Source organism: Dermacentor silvarum, chromosome 5 (assembly GCF_013339745.2).
Source record: "Dermacentor silvarum isolate Dsil-2018 chromosome 5, BIME_Dsil_1.4, whole genome shotgun sequence".
In the NCBI taxonomy this organism is placed as follows: domain Eukaryota; kingdom Metazoa; phylum Arthropoda; class Arachnida; order Ixodida; family Ixodidae; genus Dermacentor; species Dermacentor silvarum.
In genome coordinates, this window is record NC_051158.1 from 139664190 (window position 1) to 139684730 (window position 20541).

The 20541-nt window shown below is 46.4% G+C and overlaps 1 protein-coding gene across 2 annotated transcripts in view; it reads right to left on the reverse strand.

Moving 5' to 3' along the window:
- Nucleotides 1–20541, reverse strand: part of LOC119453783 (coiled-coil domain-containing protein 137) — a 39827-nt gene that overhangs the window by 463 nt on the left and 18823 nt on the right. For both annotated transcript variants that reach the window (XM_037715838.2, XM_049668504.1), the window contains exons 3-5: nucleotides 18352–18613; nucleotides 10040–10131; nucleotides 569–654 (exon numbers count right to left, since the gene is read on the reverse strand). In XM_037715838.2, the coding sequence (XP_037571766.1) occupies nucleotides 569–654; nucleotides 10040–10131; nucleotides 18352–18613 (440 nt within the window). The remainder of the gene's footprint in view (nucleotides 1–568; nucleotides 655–10039; nucleotides 10132–18351; nucleotides 18614–20541) is intronic.

Here is a 20541-nt window from a genome sequence, read left to right on the forward strand (position 1 = left end):
TCTGCATTACAGAAGGGGAAGAGAGCAAAATAAGGGAACAAGACCTGTGACAGCGATGACAAAGGGAAAACAGATAACAGGCAGGTTTAGTCATAGGCCAGGTGCCAGGCCTGCAGATATTCCAGGCCTTATTTTGACTGTTTAGTCAAAGTAAGGCATCAAAGTTTGACAACAATTGCCTGCCAAGACTGGACAAAGAAGCAGCCGCTAAGATTATACTAAGCTGGTGCACTTCTAATGCAGGAAAGATGTGCAAGTACATAAGAAACAAAGCCACAAGGAAAGGCACAGCAAGAGCATTGCTGACCTGCTGCTCAAACATTCACTTAAAACTAAAACGCTACCTCTGTCTCATTAGCGCCACAAATGCTTTTGGATTTTTAATGTTTTCTAGACAAAGCTAGCGACCAATCATTCCAAGTGTAGCACTGAATGATGAAGAGCACAACTTTCAATATCTGTGTGAGAAAGAGGCTGTGGTAAGCGCAAACCCTTCTTTCAACAATGTTTGCAGAAAAACATGTACAAGCCGTATGTTTTCCATTACAAGCCAAGCACAAATGCTCACCTTGGACAGCTTGGTGCTGTCAGCCTTGCGGACGTGGGCCGTGATGTCCGGTGGATGGTGGACCACCTCGCCAAAGGCCACTTGATCTGGGCACAGCGGGAAGGTGCATTTCAGCACTTACGGTTGTTCTTTCAATGATGCTAACCAAAACATCAACACTTCTAGCCCAAGGCCATATTCAATTCTTGATGTTTCACGTTCACATTGTTTCACATTCATGTAACAGAGAAAAAGCAATTTTTTTCATCGAAAACTTCTGCCGCAATTTCACACAGTACCAGACAAACATGTAAATTCTACATATTGCACATTCTCTTCATCCGCGGCTTCAATGCAAGCGGAACTGACAAACTCAACTTTGGGAATGTCACCCTCCTCGTCATCACTTAAGTCAACGTCCTAGACTTTCCTCTACGCATCTTCTCAATGTAGTTGTCCGCACATTGCTTGTTTGCATTGTCAAGTTTCTTCTTATAAAACGGTGACGAATTCTGGCACTGTGGATTCTGTAATTTGACCTTGAGACACTCGCGTGACCGCCACATCAGCTGGTAAACTTTTAAAAGCCGCAGACAATGTTGAAAATGCTGAAAAAAGAAATAGAAAGATAGCTTATCTGGCAACACCAAACCGAGTGCGGCCACGCTGAATATATGGCACATAAGTTTTATCTGTATTCGCTATATGGTGCAGTAAACTCTACAATTGCAAGATGCAGAGTGGCAAATTCGCCTGAAACCATGAAATTGTAGCATCTGTGACATGCTGTGAGGAGAAGGTACGAGTTCGTAATAATGTACACAATTTTGTTATGAAAGAGTTAACATCAGTGTTTGGGTTTTTAAAATACAATGTAGCCCATATTTACCAATAAAATTAGGCACGAGCAGATGCTGTGAAAATCCATGCTCTAATTGAACTAGAAAGCATGCTGCTTTGGTTAATTCGACCCCCACCACCGGTGCCTTCTCACGTGTGCAGCGGTTAACTAAAAGCTCGAAGACACAAGAAATTCATCAGACAGTGCGCTACTGCTTTCCTAGGTGTGAAGCTGCTTTATATTTAAATTTATTATAATCTTCTAGTGGCTGATGGCACTTTTTTCCCTCGAAGCCATTTGTTCCCGCTTGTTTCATGTCATGTCACGCAGAAGCAGCTTTTAAAATTGTAGGCTCTTTCTTCGCCTCATGCCGGTTGAGTCGTGCTTAAAGAGCAAGAAACAAAAATACATTACAGGCCACTTCTAGCAATGAAAAAGGTTTGAATTCATTAATTTCATTGTCGTTTGTTTACTCGATCTCTAAAATAACTTGACCGAATCTTGTGGTCACGCAAGGGTAGAACTAATGGGAGTCGACTATATCGTAGAAGGGTAACTTACTAATACAGCTGAAATGCTCTGTCCGTTTAATGTCCCTTTAATGTGCAGCCAAAGCAACGGCCTGCCCATATAAGCAGGGCCAGCTCGAGGTCTTTTTTTTTTTCTTGTGAAGGAGGGGAGGGGGGGGGGGTGTGGTGCTGAGGGAGGACAGGGATGTGGCGCAAGAGGAAATATAGAAAAATATAGAGGGGGTTGCCCTGTCTCTCGCCCAGTTCAGCATGGCCCCTGCATAGAGGAGTGTGCAATAGGAGAATGTAATAGCACTCTTTCATAGTCTCCCGTGCTTCAAAACTGCTATCAAGGAAGTGGACTCATCTATGTCGTAAACATCACTGCCATCGATTCCACCCTTTTTACGCCCAGCCCTCATTGATACCTGGCATCCCTGAAAATCTGTGTAAGCAGTACTAGGATCACAGCCAAGGAATAGTGAAAAGTAATGAAAAATACTAAGGTCAATTTATCGGGCAAGATGTCGCACTGTCGATTCAAAACTGCCTCAACCAAAAACAACCTTTTCATGCAAAGATTGCAGAAGGGGTAGGCAAACGCGCAAAAATGAAAATGTTGTTGCTTTTGGCACTTTTATAAATACCTGGCTCAAACATTGTTCAGTGGGTTTCCTTGACTGGTTCGACTTGGCAAGTAGCAGCTCGAAAGTGTTTTCTGACAGCAATGAGCAAAACTGCATGCGAGTCCTTCCTCACTACACTGAAAATTAATACTCACATTTAGCATTATTGTGGTGGAGTTTTAAGATTACAAGCATTACTTTTGAAACCTTATTGCACTTTGCTGTACCATCCGCATTTTTGAGGCTGCCAAATATGCACCACTGTTCATCAATTCGTTCCCAGCTTGACTAATGTGTCCAGGAGCTATTTCTAACTGCAGGTGATTGAACTGGACCTGAACTTCATCTAAAGCAACTTCAGCGGTCTGCTCTTCACAAACTACCAAGAGAACTGGAAAGGTCAACGAAGTACCTCAGGAAGGCAACTTGGGCATTTGTCAGAATCTGACACTTCAAAGGAACTCTCAAGATGATGTAGTCGATCACTGTTACAAAATATTTCGTCACTCCAATGAGAAATCTGTTCTTGTTTTCTTCCTTCAGCTTTAAAATGCGCTGTTCTGTCTGACTATTTGATCACAAAATCATCATCATCCCTTGGGATGCCAGAGCACTTATAGTCGAGAACTGCCAGTTTGTTGCTGTCTATTTATTGCAGGTGGTTTGAGAAACCACAAAAGCAGGCACTTATGCAGCCCATTAAGTACGTCCTAGAGCAGGTGTACTTGACGTTCCTCACACTGCAGGAAGGTGTTTCTCCGTTCGAATTCCAGAATAGCAGACAACTAAGAGTTACAATAGTCCTGGTTCACATTGAATAAAATGAATATGAAGAGCCTTTTATCATTGTTGGGAACGTTTATAGGTTCACACTTCTCGCTAATGCCCCGAGATAAAGTTACATCAACAGCAAACTAGGAAGTGTCCAATCTGGGCTTCTTTGTTTGGCTGTCGGTATGTATATTGCATTCGAGAATTTCCAAGAGCCCACCCTTGGCTCGTCTTGCTTCACTTCACTACGAAATAAGCTGTGCAGTGGTTGCCACTGTTCAACAGCCAACTTGAGCCTTCTTCAAGTTAACAGCCACTGAGCATTGACACATTTAAAGATCTTCTTTGGACTCTTTATTATGCATACTTTTCTGGACCCTGTATCATAAAACACATACTTCTCCCCATACCACGACTTCTGAATGCATGAAGAATTTCTAGCGTAACTTGGAATAAATACTTGCAAGTACCCCTTTTCCGACATCATGCAAACGTTTTTCGACACTGAGCGCAGCGCACCAGCAACGCACCTCACGTGACGCACCTGACGGACAAAGCAGAACACAAAATTATCGAAATGCACACGTGGTGCCATGCATGGCACTTTGACTATGCCTAAACGAATTCTATGCTAGTGAATGTCTATGCCAATACAGAGGCGAACAAGCAGCTTGGTTGCCCATTACTAGAACGTAAATGCACTAAAATTAGTCAGAGGCGAACATTTGTATTACTTCAGACCTGTTTTTTTTCTTAAGTGGAGCGACAGCAAAAAGATTCGCTAAAACAACTAAGACAATCGCTAAAGAGCTTTAAAAATCTATCACTTAATGATACGATCATAGGAGTTGGGGGAGTATGCTCATGTAGTGTCGCTTTGATGGGACACTTGAGGTATTAACAGATAAAGATTTGTGAAATAAATTGCTGCTACAGCCTGAAATTGAACCCACAACCTCGTGCTTAGCAGCATCACACCATGACCACAGAGCCCCCCCACGGTGTGTCATTCCACTGCAAAGACCGTCATGAGGGCCTCAATGTTTTACTGAAATTCTCAAGCTTTTGTAAATTCTCAGGAACCAATTGTCACAGTTCTCGAGGTGCTTTTCCTTCTTTTTACTTATAAGGAACCATGTCACACATATTAGGCGCTTCTGAGCTGACACTGCCCAGTCACACACTCCGGCTGCAAGGCTAGTGCAGACTGGAATTTACTTGTGTACATTTATTTGTGCCAAAATAAACACTCTGCTCCATTCCAAGATTCTTCTCACAGGCTACAAGCAGCTTAACATTAACAGGCGGTCACAAGAATTGCAGTTGCCACGCAGATTTAGTACAACAAGGATAACGAATATCTTCACAAATAAAAGCAGGCTTATTATACAGTTAAACCTGGATATAACGAAATTAACAAATTCCCCAAAAACTTCATTAGAAAGAGGATTTCGTTATGTGCAGGTTCGGCACGAAAATTCCAAAAAGAAACTGACGACTTTGCCAACGATCCTGTACCTGCGTTTGAAACTATCGAGCCACCCGTTACTGCCTTTTAAATCATCGCAGCCCAGGATGCAAGCATAATCCCTTGCTTTTTGCTGCAAAGCAACGCCGCTGAAGGGTACGTTTCGTGCCAACATGTCCATAAACCATGTGAACACAGCTTTGTCAACGTCGGCGTATGTTGATGACTTCAACTTCTTCTTGCCGTCCGTGCCACGCTCCACAGCACTGCGAATCGCATCTTTCGCGTTTAAAATTGTGACTAGTTGGGATGCCAAATTTGGCAGCTACATCCTTCTTTTTTTGGCCTCCAGAAACGGTGTCCAAGATGGCCATTTTGTCCTTAAGAGTCAATCTCTTGCGTTTCTTCGTCAAAGCACTCATCCTTGGAATGTCACACCAGGTACTGGAAGCATGGACGCGTGTTGTTTCGCACAAGCGCAAGGCGTCGGAAACGAAGAGCAAGCGACACGATGGCGTCGTAGCGTCGTATACAGTGGAATCTCGATGATACGAATCTCGCGGGGTCACGAAAAATATTCGTATTAGCCTAAATTCGTATTATCGAAACACAATTAAAACTAGCTAAATTAAGGGGGGACGTGGGGATCAGATCGCGTAAATCGCGAGAAAAATCGATTTTTGAAACCCACGCGTTTGGGTATCTGCAACGCCAAATCTACGCTGCATCAAAATGGTTTGTCTGAAAACGCACTAAAAGTGCCCGAAAAAGTTTAATTCGTCAGTGCGCAGGGCGAGAAAACGTCTTTAAATTGCGCAAAATCACCGCTGTTCACGGAGCCATATCTCGTATTTCCCGCCACCGAGCGCCGCCATCTTGTTATCGTTCGAAAGCTCAAAGTTTCGCCGTTCCGCTTCTCAATTCGTCCGTCGTCGCCATCTTGTAACAAACGCACAAACACAAAAGAAACGCGGGTCTGTGTTAAGTAGTCACACGGGCCCTCCAATGAAAGCGGGCCTCCAATTGGCTGCCGTGCTGAAAGGCGTCTCTCCATTGGTTGCTGCTGTGGCAGGGGCAAGATGGCAACAGCAGTTGTCTGCTTCGTAAACCACGCCGGCGTCTTCACTTGACACACAGAATTCGGATTACTCAGAGCTCCCAGGTTAGTGATGCATCGTCGCTCGTTGGCGAATAAACTTTGGACGAAGCCTTCGGAATACGGAAGCGCTCCTACGGCAAGAAAAATATGGCGATTAGTGGGAGAAGCGGAGGAGCACCCGACTGAACGAGCGCAACCTTGCACCGTGGATTACGTGCCGCGCTATCTTGCACCGTGGGACTCCAGCAGCGAAACTGCCAATCGCCCTGTGCCATCGGCACCAATAACGCAGCCGACGGAAGACGCGCCAATGGAGGCTCCCGCGCCTCGGCATACGGCCACGCGAGTCAGCCGAGATTGTATCTCGGTAGACATAGCTCGCTGCGACTAGGCAAAATGGCGCAAACACAAAGAACGCGGCCAAAGCACGGCAGCCACTCCGTCCGATGGCACGCGGAAAAGGAGGAAAAGCACGAAAGCAACAAAAGCGCCATCGCTTCGAACTCTTCACGCCCAGTCGCGGCCTCCGCGCTGTCTGGCGTCGCGTCCGCGCCTCCGCACCAAAAAAGAAAGGGAGAAAGCGCGTGACTGCGCGCTGTTCTCCTTCGCGGCCGTCGGTGGGGTGGCGTTAATTCGTATCAACCGACGAGGGTCGAAAATCGATTCGTAACAACCGTTTTCTAGCACATTGCAAAGTAATGGGGCTTGGTCGGGACCGCAGAAAAATTCGTATCATCTGGAAATTCGTATTAGCCGTGATCGTATCATTGAGATTCCACTGTAGTGTCACCTAGTGTCAGGTTAGTGAAGTGAAGCACAGAGACTTGTGCAGTAGCCAAAGAGTGGCGCTGCCAGCGCGTTGAAAAAAGAAAAATGTGTTTTTTTCCTTCGGCTACATAAACTGGAAGAGGAGAGTGCCAGCTTGGCGGGCTAGGCCAGCTGCAGCAAGCGGTGAGATCAGGTTTAAATGAAAGGAGGGGGAAAGGCCACGCCCGTGGCGGCAAGATCGCCGGGTCGAGGGATGCAGGCCCGCCTCGCGCATGCTCGCACGCACGCACACGTGCGCTCGATCTCGCCTCGCAGTCGCCGTGAATTCGAGTGCACCAAGCGCGACGCCGCCGCATCGCATTCTGTCGCAGCGCAGAAGGTGCTTGCAAAAATGACAAAATTTGGGGCGAAATCTTTAGGTTGTCGGCGGGGAAAATTTGTTATTTCGAGGGGGGCTCCTGCTGCCACTTCGTTAAGTAGAGGTCTCAAATACGTGTGCTTCTATGGAGTAATGGCGGGGAATAGAAAAACTTCGTTATATCCAGGAATTCGTTATATGGAGGTTCGTAATAAGCAGGTTTAACTGTATATATATTTTTTGAACACCCAATAAGTCAGCATTTGGGTAATTCTAGCATCTTTTTTTCTGGTTTCATGAAATCTTAATTGCTAAAATATTACCACATTACATCATATGCAAGAAGTGTCAACACAAGCGTTAGGAAACTCATCATTAAACTGAGCAACAAGTCAATTTCTTGATGCGCACGAATACACTGAATATGTAACCACGTGCACAAATAAAAAAGTTAGTTTAGTGCATCATGTTTAACCCCACAAAGGTCAACGTATCGCATCTGCCTAGTTTGACATCTCGAAATGCCTATTTGAGGGGAAACTTAATGCAAAAGCTATAGTAGCATTTTTGAGACGCTACACTGATGTTTCAGTTGTTGGTTGCTCAGGAAACCACTGCTCAGGAAACCAACATCTTGCTGTGAATCTTTGCCATGTCGGGACTTTGTACCTCGCTCTTCGCTTGCTTTTTGTTTCGTGCGGCTATCGCTTCATCCGCAGTTCGTATCCCCACCCCGCTTCTCCACTTGTGCGCTTACTAGGTTGTGCGGCACTCAACAGCAGAAGGGGAGCCATTCACAAAAGCACGGTCTGCCTGATCGAAAGACAGCCGATATAAAAAAAGAAAGAAAGAAGAACGCGACGTCTCATGTTACGTTCACCTATGAGCCAACATTAGACTCCCCAGGTGTTGTACGGTATGGAGTAGCTGTGTGCCGTTTGCACACACGGCTAGCACGTGGCTGTATTAATAGGGGTTCCGCGGATGAAATTCCGTTCCTGGCTCATTTTTATCGCCTTATAAGTGGTGTGCATACTTATTTTTTTTGGGGGGGGGGGGGTCTCCCGAATTGCACTCTTGCCTTAAACGTAATCGAACAAATGCAGTATGTCGCCCCCGTGACGTGGGTACAACGTACCGTATTTATTCGAATCTAGGCCGACTCCGATTCTAAGCCGACCCCCCAAAAGTTCGAAGTCCGAAAAAAAAAACTTACCTCGAATGTAGGCCGAACGAAAAAGCGAGGACAGCATTCGCAAAATGAAACAGCATTTATTAAATTTGAACATGCCGAGCTCATTCTGTCACCATCGCTGCTAGCCTCGTCGCTATCTTCCTTACTGCTGACATCTTCAAACAGTGCGCTATATTCAGTACCATCCAGCGCATTAGAGATGCTGCATTTTTGGAAGGAGCGCACGTTGCGGCGCACGCAAAAACCATCTCCCGTGGCCCCCTCCAACGACAGACCGATGCCGAAGTTCCGCCCGGTTTGAACGTTTGACGATGCCTCTACGGCTAGCACAACTACCGTATTTACTCGATTCTCACGCTTCCTCGATTGTAACGCGCGCCCGTTTTCCGTGAGGAAAAATTTGGTAAAATAGATTTCCTCCCAATGCACTGATGTTGCGATGAATAAAAAAAGTCGCAGTTTCGCCCGAAAGGCGATGCATCGAATGCGGTAGCAAATTAGTAGACCGCTATTAACAAGCACGGTGTCACGCGCGCTCAAGCAAACATGAACACACCTCGCTCGTTGACCGCGGAAACGAACTGTCAAAACGCTGGAGACGAAGCGCGCCTTCGTGCTAGCATGCCTCTCGCTTCAACGCGGCGAAAACACGGCGCGCGGCGGACTTTACCAGTCGCAGATTGCTTTCAAGATAGGGCCAAGCCTGATCGTATCACCGGAGTGGATCGTCGCAGATTACGTCCCGCTTCGGTCCACTGAAACCGTTCCGCATTGCTTTGCTGGCGAAAATCCTCTCCTTCTGTTTGCGCCAGTCCCGCTCGCAAGTTTCGGATTCTCCGAACGCCCGTGATGCGGCCCGATTTCCGTCCGTCTCCGCACAGATGATCACTTTCCTTTTAAATGCGGCATCATGATGAACTCGGTACTTCATGCTGATAGATAGAGCAGACGCTGAGAACGTGAAGACAGACGGTAGACTATTGCCTAAGCACGTGTACTGCAGCACACGGAGGAAGCTTCCGCATGCTACGGTAGCTAGGCACGACGCACGTGCGAGGCGGCCATTTTGAAATGCCGACGCAGATTTAGGGTAGTGTTGAAAGTGCGCGTTAGATTCGAGTAAATACAGTATTCGTTTAGAAAGCGGCACTATAGTGGCATCGCCCATTTGGTGCCATTACGATAACGCCACACCGCGCGCCGATGCTGCACCATACCGATACCAGCGGCCGTGCCGATACTACCGATACGACGCAGGTCAAAATGGCGTCGTCGCTCGTGTACTTCAGCTGGCTACTGGCGCGGCTAGTAGCGGCTGCGATACTGACTTTTCTAGATGGCGCTAACTATGCACCATATTTATCAGTTTCAGTTAAAAACTGGCGCGTTTTTTAATATCCTCGAATCTAAGCCAACCCTAGAGTTTCGTATGTGATTATTTGAAAAAAACTATCGGCCTAGATTCGAATAAATACGGTAAGTACGTACAACTGTAGATGTGTAGTACGTAGATGTCTTTAAACACACTTTGATGCTGGTACGTCTCCCCCATAACGTGGGTACAATGTAAGTACGTACAACTGTAGATGTGTAGTACATAGATGTTTTATACACACTTTGATGCTGATGTATAATAAGGTGATCTAGTCCGACTGCTCAGTGTTTTTAGAATTTTTGGTTGCAAGAGACCTTGGTTACAAGAGACATGTTTCCCGGGTCTCTTGAGTGTCTCTTGTAACGAGGTTTTACTGTATAATGATTTAACTTGGCTTAATATTTTCCTTTAGTGTCCCTTCAACAAGGATTGGTGAGCTCAATGCTGCAATAACACTGCATGTAGGTGACCACTGCCCCTACCTTTGAGGTGGCCAAAGTCGCTCTGTTGTTGCCTGGTGGACAGCTTCTGACGCTTCTTCTCCTTCAGCTTCTGCTCCCGCAACTTGCGCTTTCTGCAACAGAGTGTTGGCACGCCAGTTTCAAGTCTTATCATGATCATCATCACCGTTCAACTGTTTGCCAATTCCACATCCCTCAGCAGAAGCACATGTCGGTTGAGAAGAAGCAATGAAAGGAATTATGAAAACAAAAAGAAGGGTGCAGTATCCCATCAAAATCTTTTCCTCTTTTCGGTACCTTTTTCATGCAATTGTCTTATCTCTGTGTAGTCAGCAAAAGCTTTCTTGCGACGACTGACTCTCCTGAACGTTTGTGTGAATTTGTGTGAACTTGTTTTGGCATGCCTGTACTTGCTATATTTTGCTTTTAAATATGTTCCTTCACGTGACATCGTTCATACAGCCAGAGAACTTCTGCACAAAAAGCGCTGCCATAATGTTAAGTTGTGACAAAATGTGAATTATGTTGTTGTGTCGTCTATTTTTTTCTTATAGCAACAACCACAATTATAAGGGCACTACAAGAAGAAGCAGGCATACGAGCCCTTGTCAGGCATTGCGTACCTTTAGATGCCAATGCGGCGAGCCAGTTTTCAATAATGATCCTCCTCCAACAAGAACAATTAGCTTAATGCACAAACACTGACATTAAAGAGAAATAACAGGCATGGTTTGAGCGCATTTTTTTTTTTTGCAAATGTGTCTTTTCTGTCTGAAAGCAGGTCCGACAACTGCCGAATGTGATGCCAAAGCAGTAGAAGAAAAATGGCACCTAGTCCCTACACTGAAGCAAGTGAAAAGCCTTCTTCCAGGACGATCACAAACAAGCCAATTCTCAAATCAGTCACAATCAAATTAAACAGTGCCACTTAAATGAACAGACTCAGAGATGGCTGGTATGCTACTGTCTGCACTCCAAGGAAAGTCTCACTACAACTGAAATCCAACATTGCTGTCTGCACGAATATACAAAAATGTTTATCTGATGTTATCTGCTTACGAAGGCTAACTCGTGTTACGCACTTAAGAGCCTTGACAATAACACAATTTTGTTTGTCTACCAATTGCGTGCTTCAAATGCGACGAGATCAACTACCAGGTGTAAGAGGTTCACAGGAAGGCCAACTCTTCGATTCTCCCAGGCAGATCATCATCATCATCATCATCAGCCTATATTTATGTCCACTGCAGGACGAAGGCCTCTTCCTGTGATCTCCAATTACCCCTGTATTGCGCTAGCTGATTCCAACTTGCGCCTGCAAATTTCCTTAACTTCATCACCCCACCTGGTTTTCTGCCGTCCTCGACTGCGCTTCCCTTCTCTTGGTATATCTAATATCTAATTAAATGGAGCCAAATTAATGGAAGTCTATTGCATTAGAGTTTCAGTGCAAATGGCAATGTGATATCGTGCAATGAGGGGCTGTGTGCAGTAAAAAAAAAATGGTTGGTCATGAGATTTGTAGCAGGTGTGTTGTGAGTTATTTGTCAGTAGTGTCTAATTTCATTGGTCTTGCAACATGCTGAATGCTTTGTTCTAACAGTGCACAAACCATACCAAGCATTAACTCCAATTAACAATATGTTCTGACCATAATTACTGTTTCTTTATGAGCAACAGTTTTTATTGCGATATATGGACACTCCAAGCGCATTTTTTCTGTCGCCGTTGTCGTCGCCGTGATGTTCCATATAAAGACCAACGGCGATAAAATCGTCGCCATACGCCGTGCGTGCAAGTGAAAGCGTGCGAGGATGAGCCGGCAACCGCAGTCTAATCTCGCACACGCAAGAGAGGAAGGCGGCCGGAAGCGCACAGTCTTCGTTCACGCACGAGGCACGGGGAGGAGGTGACGGAGACGGGAGTTCTGATTACGCGGCTGCTGCTGACGGAGCTATCTTGAAGGTGATCTGCGACGCGGCCAAAGTGTGCGCCCGCGGGAGCCTCATCCTCAAAGCGATCTGCGATGGGCCAAAGTGCATTCGCCGGGTGCCGGTAGCTTCATATGCGCTGCGCTTTTGATGTTTAGTTCACGTTGAAGCGAGAGCCAGCGCGAAGGTCAATTTGCTCGTTGCCGCTGGTGCGCTTTATCATTCCAGCATTTTGACGAGCTCCTGCGGTCATTGAGCGAGATGTGTTCATGTTTACCTGTGCGTGCGTGACACCGTGCTTGTTTATTTAGTTAGTAAGCGAATATTTACTACTTTATACGGCCGATAAAACTACTATCCTTCCTTAGTACAGCTGTCTATTAATTTGCTATCGCAATCGATGCTTCGCCTTTCGGGCGAAACTGCGACTTTTTTTTTTTCAAGGGCCGAAACAATGTTTGGCTCCACAGATTATCTTCCAATCACCCAGAGGAAAGAGTGGTACTACTGTGGTGCAGTTGCATGCATGAGGATGTGCTGTGACATGGGGACCTTGGATCGGCTTTTTTTGTCGGGGAGTCAGACAGGCCTTGAAGTAGCGTCTGATGCCCACTATTCCATCTGTTACAATGTGGCATAGTTTCTATAAAAACAGCATGCATGATATTATAGTCATTTTCCTGTATTATCACGTAGGAATTTATTATTAAAGCAGAAGCACTTGTGCCAGAATACACAGTATTATCAAATGTGAACGGTACCACTGAATGGTTGCAAAATTTGCAGTAAAGACAAGAAAGCTCAGGCTTCTTGTGGTGCAAATTTCAATCAGTGTTTTTCTTCCGTAATGGTGCTAGTAGTACTACAGTAAAACCTCGATAATTTGAAATTTCGGTTAATTCGAAGAATTTGAGCGGTCCCGTCATTTTCAATGCAAATTCTACCGGATAATTTGAATGGCCCGCGCGGCTCTATTCGAATAATTCGAAGTTTTCGGCTAGTAGCAACGTGCGGCGGTTAGGTTAGGGTGCTCCGTACAGTCCCGATTTTCCGAGCTCGAGGGGACTGAAAAATAGTCCGGAAAACTCGTTCGGCCCAAAAAAAAAAAAGTTATTAGTGCGCCTTAAAAAAATCTCTAATAATGCCCTGCCTCATACTACGCTTGGAGGGGATCGACCTGCTTGGATTTGCGCAGCAATGACGTCGTCTCCGTGTACAGTCGACACGAACGTCACCGCGTTGGCGATCTCTGCCAACGGAGTTCGCCACGAAGATCCAAGAAACGAGCTTCGCACCGCTTAGCTCTCGCGAAGGTACAGGAAGTAGCGCCGATCACTGAGACATGGGTCTCCGAGACACCTGCTCAGTGTACACGCCACGTTCAAAATAGCAACCGAAACTTGAGAAAAAAAAAAAAAACTCACTGAATTAACAAGCGTGGTGTCAGCGCGCACGAACGAGCGCGGCCGCAAAGGTTCGTGCGGTCTATCGCTTCAACGGAAACTGAGCGGCGAGAGCACATCGCATACAAAAGGTCAGAGCCGTCTGGAGATCGCTTTCAAGATACGGTGCGCGCGAGAAACCGCTCCGGCACTAAGTACGCAGTTAGAAGAGTAGAAGAGCACATACGGCGGGCGCGCGGCGCTGATTTTATCGCCCTTGGACTTTGTATGGAACCTAAGGGCAGCGACGCCGACGCGAAAATCCGCTTGAAGTGTCCATATAATTGGTGTCGCAATAAAAAAACATCCCACAATAAATGGTTACAACGATAGTGCTGTGCGCATTACTAAGAAAAAAGAAAAAGAGCAGTACTCTGGAACGTTTTGTCAGCCAAGGAAGAGCGGGCATGGCCTCCGAGACTGGAGGATTGCGCTAGCTCTCTATTGATAGCGCGCGTTCCAATCTTGGAGGCTACACAGCGAGCCACTGGAATCCAAGCCAGTGCAAAATCCAACATGGCGGCCTCCAAGATTGGGTAGCGCGGCTCGGAAAGAGCGATTCAGTCCGCAAAATCAAACTTTGGGGTCTCAATTCGTCCGAAAAATTGGGTGCGAAAATGCATGAACTCAATGGGAACCCTGACGGTGCATTTTTGAAGTCCGGAATATCCAGCAAGTCCAAATTTTTGGAGTCAAGCACCACCACGCCCGCTTTCGCGGCAGTTATCGATTCCGTGAACATCGTCCGCAACTTTGTTGAGTGCAGTGCGGGTGATATTTGTATGCTACGTTTTTTGAGCCAGCTGGAGAGCATGGCACTAGGGGCGGCGAACCAGCGCGCCAAGTAATCCCGCATCGGTAATTACATTGAGTAATTTTTCTCGGACACGGAAAATAAAGGTGATTTCTTTTTGCTGCAAGTTCTTGCTTGTTTTCTTTTTTTATTATTCATTTCAGTTAATTCGAAAATCCGCTTAATTCGAAGAATTTTCGCGGTCCGGCGACCTTCGAATTATCGAGGTTTTACTGTATCTACTACAGCACAGAGCTTGCGAGATGGCATCGAGATCTCGAACATAGAAGCTTATGGCATCTTTGGACAGGTGCTGTGATCCTTCGAATCCGAGTGGACCAGTTCCAGAGGCACACTGTCCAGAGGCACTGGGAGCACCTTCTCAGCACTCTGATTTGTAGTGGTGCAACCGGAAATGACCATCCAAGTGTAGCCAAAGCACCCCTTTTCAACCATCCGAAAAAGATGGCCCTTTTAGGAGTGCTTGAAATTGACTATCCAAATACAGTATAGACCACTTATAACGTAACCGCTTATAGTGCAGGACCGGATATAATACGGTCTTTTCAGAGTCCCGATAATTTTACCATAGCACTCTCTGTATGTGCGTATCGCTTATAGTGAAGTTGCAGGGGACGAAATACCGGTTACAGTGCGGCTGCATGGGAGTACGGAAGTCAGCTGAGACGGCGAACGCTCCCCTCAAACGGCCACTGGAATTATTCGTGCACCATAGCACGATGCACGAACGGTGCGAGTCGTGAAATATCGCGGCGCGCAAGCGCATAGCGAGCGAGGGCCACGAAACTGGCCACGCCGGCCAACGCTTGCTTACCGATAACGGCAGTAAACAAAACTTCAGGGAGCGGGCGGCGCCGGCACGGCGGGCGCACGCGGAGACCATGGAAGGTGAGGAAGGAGGGCTGCAGGGAAGCGGATTTGGCCACGGCAACTCCGCCGCTTTGGTGTCTCCACGCGCCCTCCCTCTCAACTCCCTCGTAGCTCCCTCACCTTCAATTGTCACCGTGTGTGCCCGCCGCCGTGCCGGCGCCAGCTCCCTGAAGTTTCGTTTTGTGCCGTTATCGGGAAGCGGGCGTTTGCCAGCGTGGGCAGTTTCGTTGGCCGGACTGGGACAGCGCCGCTGCTTCCCTCTGCACCGCAGCCGCAGCGTGCTAGTGTCACCTAGCGACGCAAACGTACAACTGTTTTGTGAAGTTTCCCTTCAACACAGGCAGATGGCAGTAGTGGTCCATTTTCGGTGGATAAACTCCTGGCTCTCGTTTTATTCGACTTATAGCTGTTGTTGACCAGATATTGTGCGAATAGTCCTGTTTTAACTGGGAAATCGCGGCGCTGTCCCAGTCCGGCCAACGAAACTGCCCACGCTGGCAAACGCCCGCTTCCCAATAACGGCACAAAACGAGGTAGTGACTGCCTATTCGTCATTCTGGTGGACAGTCGATGACTTGTCGGCGATCCAGACACCCTGCAACGTTCGTTTGTATTTCTCGATGTGAAGTTTCGTTTTGTGCCGTTATCGGGAAGCGGGCGTTTGCCAGCGTGGGCAGTTTCGTTGGCCGGACTGGGACAGCGCCGCTGCTTCCCTCTGCGCCGCAGCCGCAGCGTGCAAGGTCAACACGTGACTAGAAAGTAGAGGAAGCATAAAGGAGGAGGGTTCACTGCCATTGTCTGCGCGTAGCTACGGTAGCGTGGCTGAGACGTGGGCACGTGCACGCATCTTCTGGCGCAAGTAGTAAGTGGTTCGTATGGAAAGGGAAAGGTTGACGCTATCTTCTGCAGCCCTTGAGGGAGCACGGCTCAGCGCCAACGCAGAATCGGCGACCTTGCCATTTGAGAGAGGGTGAAATCTCCACCGCATTTTTTTTTTGCGCGCGCGACATTGAGGGGTCTCTCCTAAGCTTTTACTCTATGGCGGTGCTGGAGCAATGCCGGTCGGAAGCACCGCTGTGTGATTTGGCGCGCTGCCGAGAGCATTGTCGGTGCGTGGTATGTTCGAATTAACCGTCGCAAATGATTTCGCGTTCGAAGTGCCGGGCGTTTTTGCCCATTGGAATACAGATAACTTTGACAGGACCACAGCGTCAGTTCGAATTAAGCGTGTTCGAATTAACGAGATTCGAAATTGTATGCAAACGTTCTAGCTGCATTCCTCGACTGTCGCATACGCGTGGCGGCTTGGTGCACATGTTTTGCATATGTGCGGGCCTTGAAAATTGTTGCTTTGGTTATAGTGCGGTACCGCTTATAGTGCGGATATTCGCGACTCCGGGGACTTGCATTATAAGCAATCTACACTGTAGTAGGCCATTGGAGTGCAATCGAAAAAACGGCAAGGGTAAGTGGTATGCCAGGGCAGCTCCACCACTTCTCTAGTAAATATTGTTACGGAAGGATAGGAGGAAAGAAAAGAAGATCGAGAGACACTGGCTGCTGTGTGTTGTTGCTGGTCAGCTATCTTGACCACACTAACCCTACTTGTGTATATATTGTAAATACATCCAGTCTATGCTCCCAACATCCCCGTAACAATATGGTCAAAGCTGCCAGCATGACAACCTCCATACTTCCAACAACTTTTTGTGCTACTAGTACACGCGAGTCATGACTGCCAGCTTACCATTATCCTTGAAAGAAAAAAGTACAATTATTGCATCCTACCGATACTAATATATATGTCAGAAGCTTGGATGTTAGCAAAGAAGCTAGGGAAGTTAAGGGCTGTGCAACACGTGATGGAATAAAAAGTGATGGGCGTAACATCACGAGACAGGAAGACAGTGCTGTGGATTAAAAGCAAACGGTGGTAGCCAATATTATAGTCGACATTAGGATAATGAGATGGAGCTGAGCAGGTCATGTAATACAAATGGCAGATAACTGGGGGTCTATTAGAGTTACAAAATGGGTGCCAGGAGAAGAGTAGTCAGGGTCGCAGACAACCAGACAGTGTGATGAAATGAGGAAATTTGCAGGCATAAGATGGCGTCGGCTGGTGCAAGACAGGGGTAATCGTATATCACTGGCCGAGGGCCTTCGCCCTGAAGTGAACATCAGAATAGGAGGACGATGATGATGACGTCAGCAAACATAGAGGCAAGATCTTTCATGAGAGAGGCTTAACTCTAATAAAACCTACATCTGCACTGCCATGACCATGTTCTAGGCCAAGCCAAGCCCCACACAAGTTAAACCTTCCACATTCTGCACAGGGTCACATCAACTTTTGAGGAACTTGCATAGATGGAGGGATCAGATTTCCCTCTGGGTAGTAGGATAAATCGGGAATAATCATCATTTTCAATGCAATGGATCTTGGAGGCCCCTATGTGAAAAGATGTCTAACACTTCTGGAGTGCCCAGAGGAACACACAGCAACAGTTACTTCCATCTACATGAAGTACAAGTGGCAATGAAGATGCATGCCAACAAACAAAAGTATCTCGTTATGGGGACACTAAAGAGAAAAATGGGTTCACTGTATTAGTACATTACACTTCTACAATACCACGAAGCCATAAGCCAGAAATGACACAATGACGAAACGAGGAGAGCATCGTCAACTTGAAGTTCCTGCGTCAGCTCGTTGTGATGTCACAAATTTAAACAGCATTTGTTAAGGCCCAGTTAATCTTATGTCATTAAAGAGGGACTATGTTGCATTTCAAGTAAGGCAAGGACTGAACTTGGCAAGATTAGAGAACATTTATCATGCCACAATGGCCCGAACTTGAGAAAATGCTTTCAAAATGACATCACACTGACATACTGGTGCTGAGGTTCCGGTGTGAAACTTAAGAACTTAAAGTCTGGCAAGCATTTCCTCTTCCAAATAAACAACCTCTTGCCATAAAATGAACTAAAATAGAATATTGAAAGAATGGTTTATGAGTCTAAACTGATTTAGTATTTATCTTCAGTGTCCCTCTAAAGCGTGAACAAGTACGTATACAAATATGACAGGTAAAGGAACAGAAATTTCATCTAATAAATTGGTGAACATGTATACAGAATCAGGTGCACAGCAACTGACTCTGTATACGCACCAAGTGTAGTAAGAAACTCTATGGTCGGTCAGGACTCCCTGCAGGCTGACTTTAATGAGGTGCACGTCGCAGCTTAAAAATGGAGACTAAGCTATTCACTCACGCTCGCTTGCGGGCCCCATAGCTTTCGTCGAGCACGTCGCCACCCTTGGGGTTGACAACCGTGTTGCCCTGCTCGTCGCGGTCAATGCGCACGTTGAAGCGGTTCTCGATCTTGGCCTCAGTGAAGGCCGTCCCCGCCAGGTGGTCGAGGCGCTTGAGGAACTGGTCGTCGCTTTCGTTGGGCTGCTGCTCGAGGCGCTCGGGCAGCGGCTTGAGCGGGCGCGTCATGCCGCGCTGCTCAGATTCCATCTTGCAGCGCTGCACTGTGCGGAATGGTTAAACACGGGGGTCATCAAACCTTACAATAAACTAATTCATTAAATACTAGGACTTTACGTGCCCGAACCACAATCTGATTATGAGACACTTTTATAGTGGGAGACTCCGAATTATATTTCGATTGTACCTGCAGTTCTTTAACGTGCACCCAAATCTAAGTACACAATCGTTTTTAACAACGGAGCTATTTAAGCCAAGCGTTAGTCCGTAACGTGTGAAAAGAAAATGTGGGCCGATCCTGGCGGTAGTGCAGAAAGGGTCCAAGCGCAATGGCACATACCCCTGTGAACTAGCGAAGCTGAGCCTGGCTAAGTCTAGCTAAGCATAGTTGGGACTGCTTAAGCTTAGTCAGTCATCGATAGCCAGTCGATAGCCAATCAATGCCTAATTGAAAATCAATCAGTGATCACTAAATTCCAGAAAATGCTAAGGATGACTTGGTAGTGCTTAGCCTAGCCCAAATACGTAGTCAATACCTTGCGATAGCCAATCGATAGCCAATCAATAGCTAATCGATAATTGATCAATACTCAATAAATTTCAGAAAATGCTGGGGATGACTTGGTAGTGCTAAGCCTAGCCCAAAAGCCAGGACTAGCTAGGTTCCCATCAGCGGAGCTGATGGGAACCTAGCTAATAAATTGGTGAACATGTTATCTAATAAATTGAACTTAAAATACAGCGGAGCTGATGGGAACCGCTGTCTCTTTAGCATTGCGCCTCCAGTGCAAGCTACGCTAGTTTTTAAATACTGCCCGCATTAGAAATCGGCCGCTGTGGCAGCAATCAAACACGAGACTTCGAGCTCAGCATCACAGAGTTAAAAAAATGCTGCAGCACTCGAAGAGAATGTGCGGAGCGGTGCCTGAAAGTCTGTTTCCTAATAAACAGCCGCTAGACTGAGACATAGCATTACGTTGAGACAGGGCACAATGTTGAGAAGTGACAGTGTCTCAAAACGTGACACAAGTTGAAACACATAGTCACACTGATATTATTGCGTGACTCGCCTTTTGGATGCTGTCATCATCACTGCGTTTCCACTCTTCCATGAGATGTGCTCACAATGTCAAATTTTTGTCTAATCATTGTTACCTATGTCACGAATGCCATAGCAGCCTCCAAAAGGACAAGCACTTCTAATCGGCTGCACATGTAGCATGCAGCAATGTCTGAAATGGTCACAATGACTGTCGAATGGCTTCACAATGCAGCACAGTTAGAGTTCAATCGTAGGTCATGTAATTGTAAATCATGTAAGTTCGAGTTGTACTGTTTGTTTAGCAGGCGCAAGTCACCCAATAAAACCTTGAACATGTCTGCATGCCTGTGTCGGTCACTTCCACATGACAATACAATGCCCCAATACCACATCAAGGCCTCAGCAAATGCCAAGAAACACAGGGCACTGACAATTACGGAAACAAATCATATTGTGAAATGTCCCATATTTACCTGCGGTAAACTTAGGACAGTGAAAGATATACGTGGGATAAACATCGAACATCATCTAGTATTTCCTATGCAGTAATGCTCACAACATGCACAAAAAGCAACTGGCAATTGCCCAGTAGAGGATAACATCCTTCAAACATGCACTTGTACACAAGGCATACATTTTTTTGACGTAACTGCACACAGAGTGCTAATACAGTTAAACCTGGATATAACGAAATTGACAAATTCCCGAAAAACTTCGTTATAAAGAGGATTTAGTTATATGCAGGTTCGGCACGAAAATTCGAAAAAAAAACAACACGCTTGCCATATTTACTCGATTCTAACGCGGCCTCGATTATAACGCACACCCGTTTTCCGTTTTCGTTGAAGCACTCATCCTTGGAATGTCACACCAGATACTGGATACGTAGACGCGTGTCGTTTCGCACAAGCGCGAGGCATCGGAAACGAA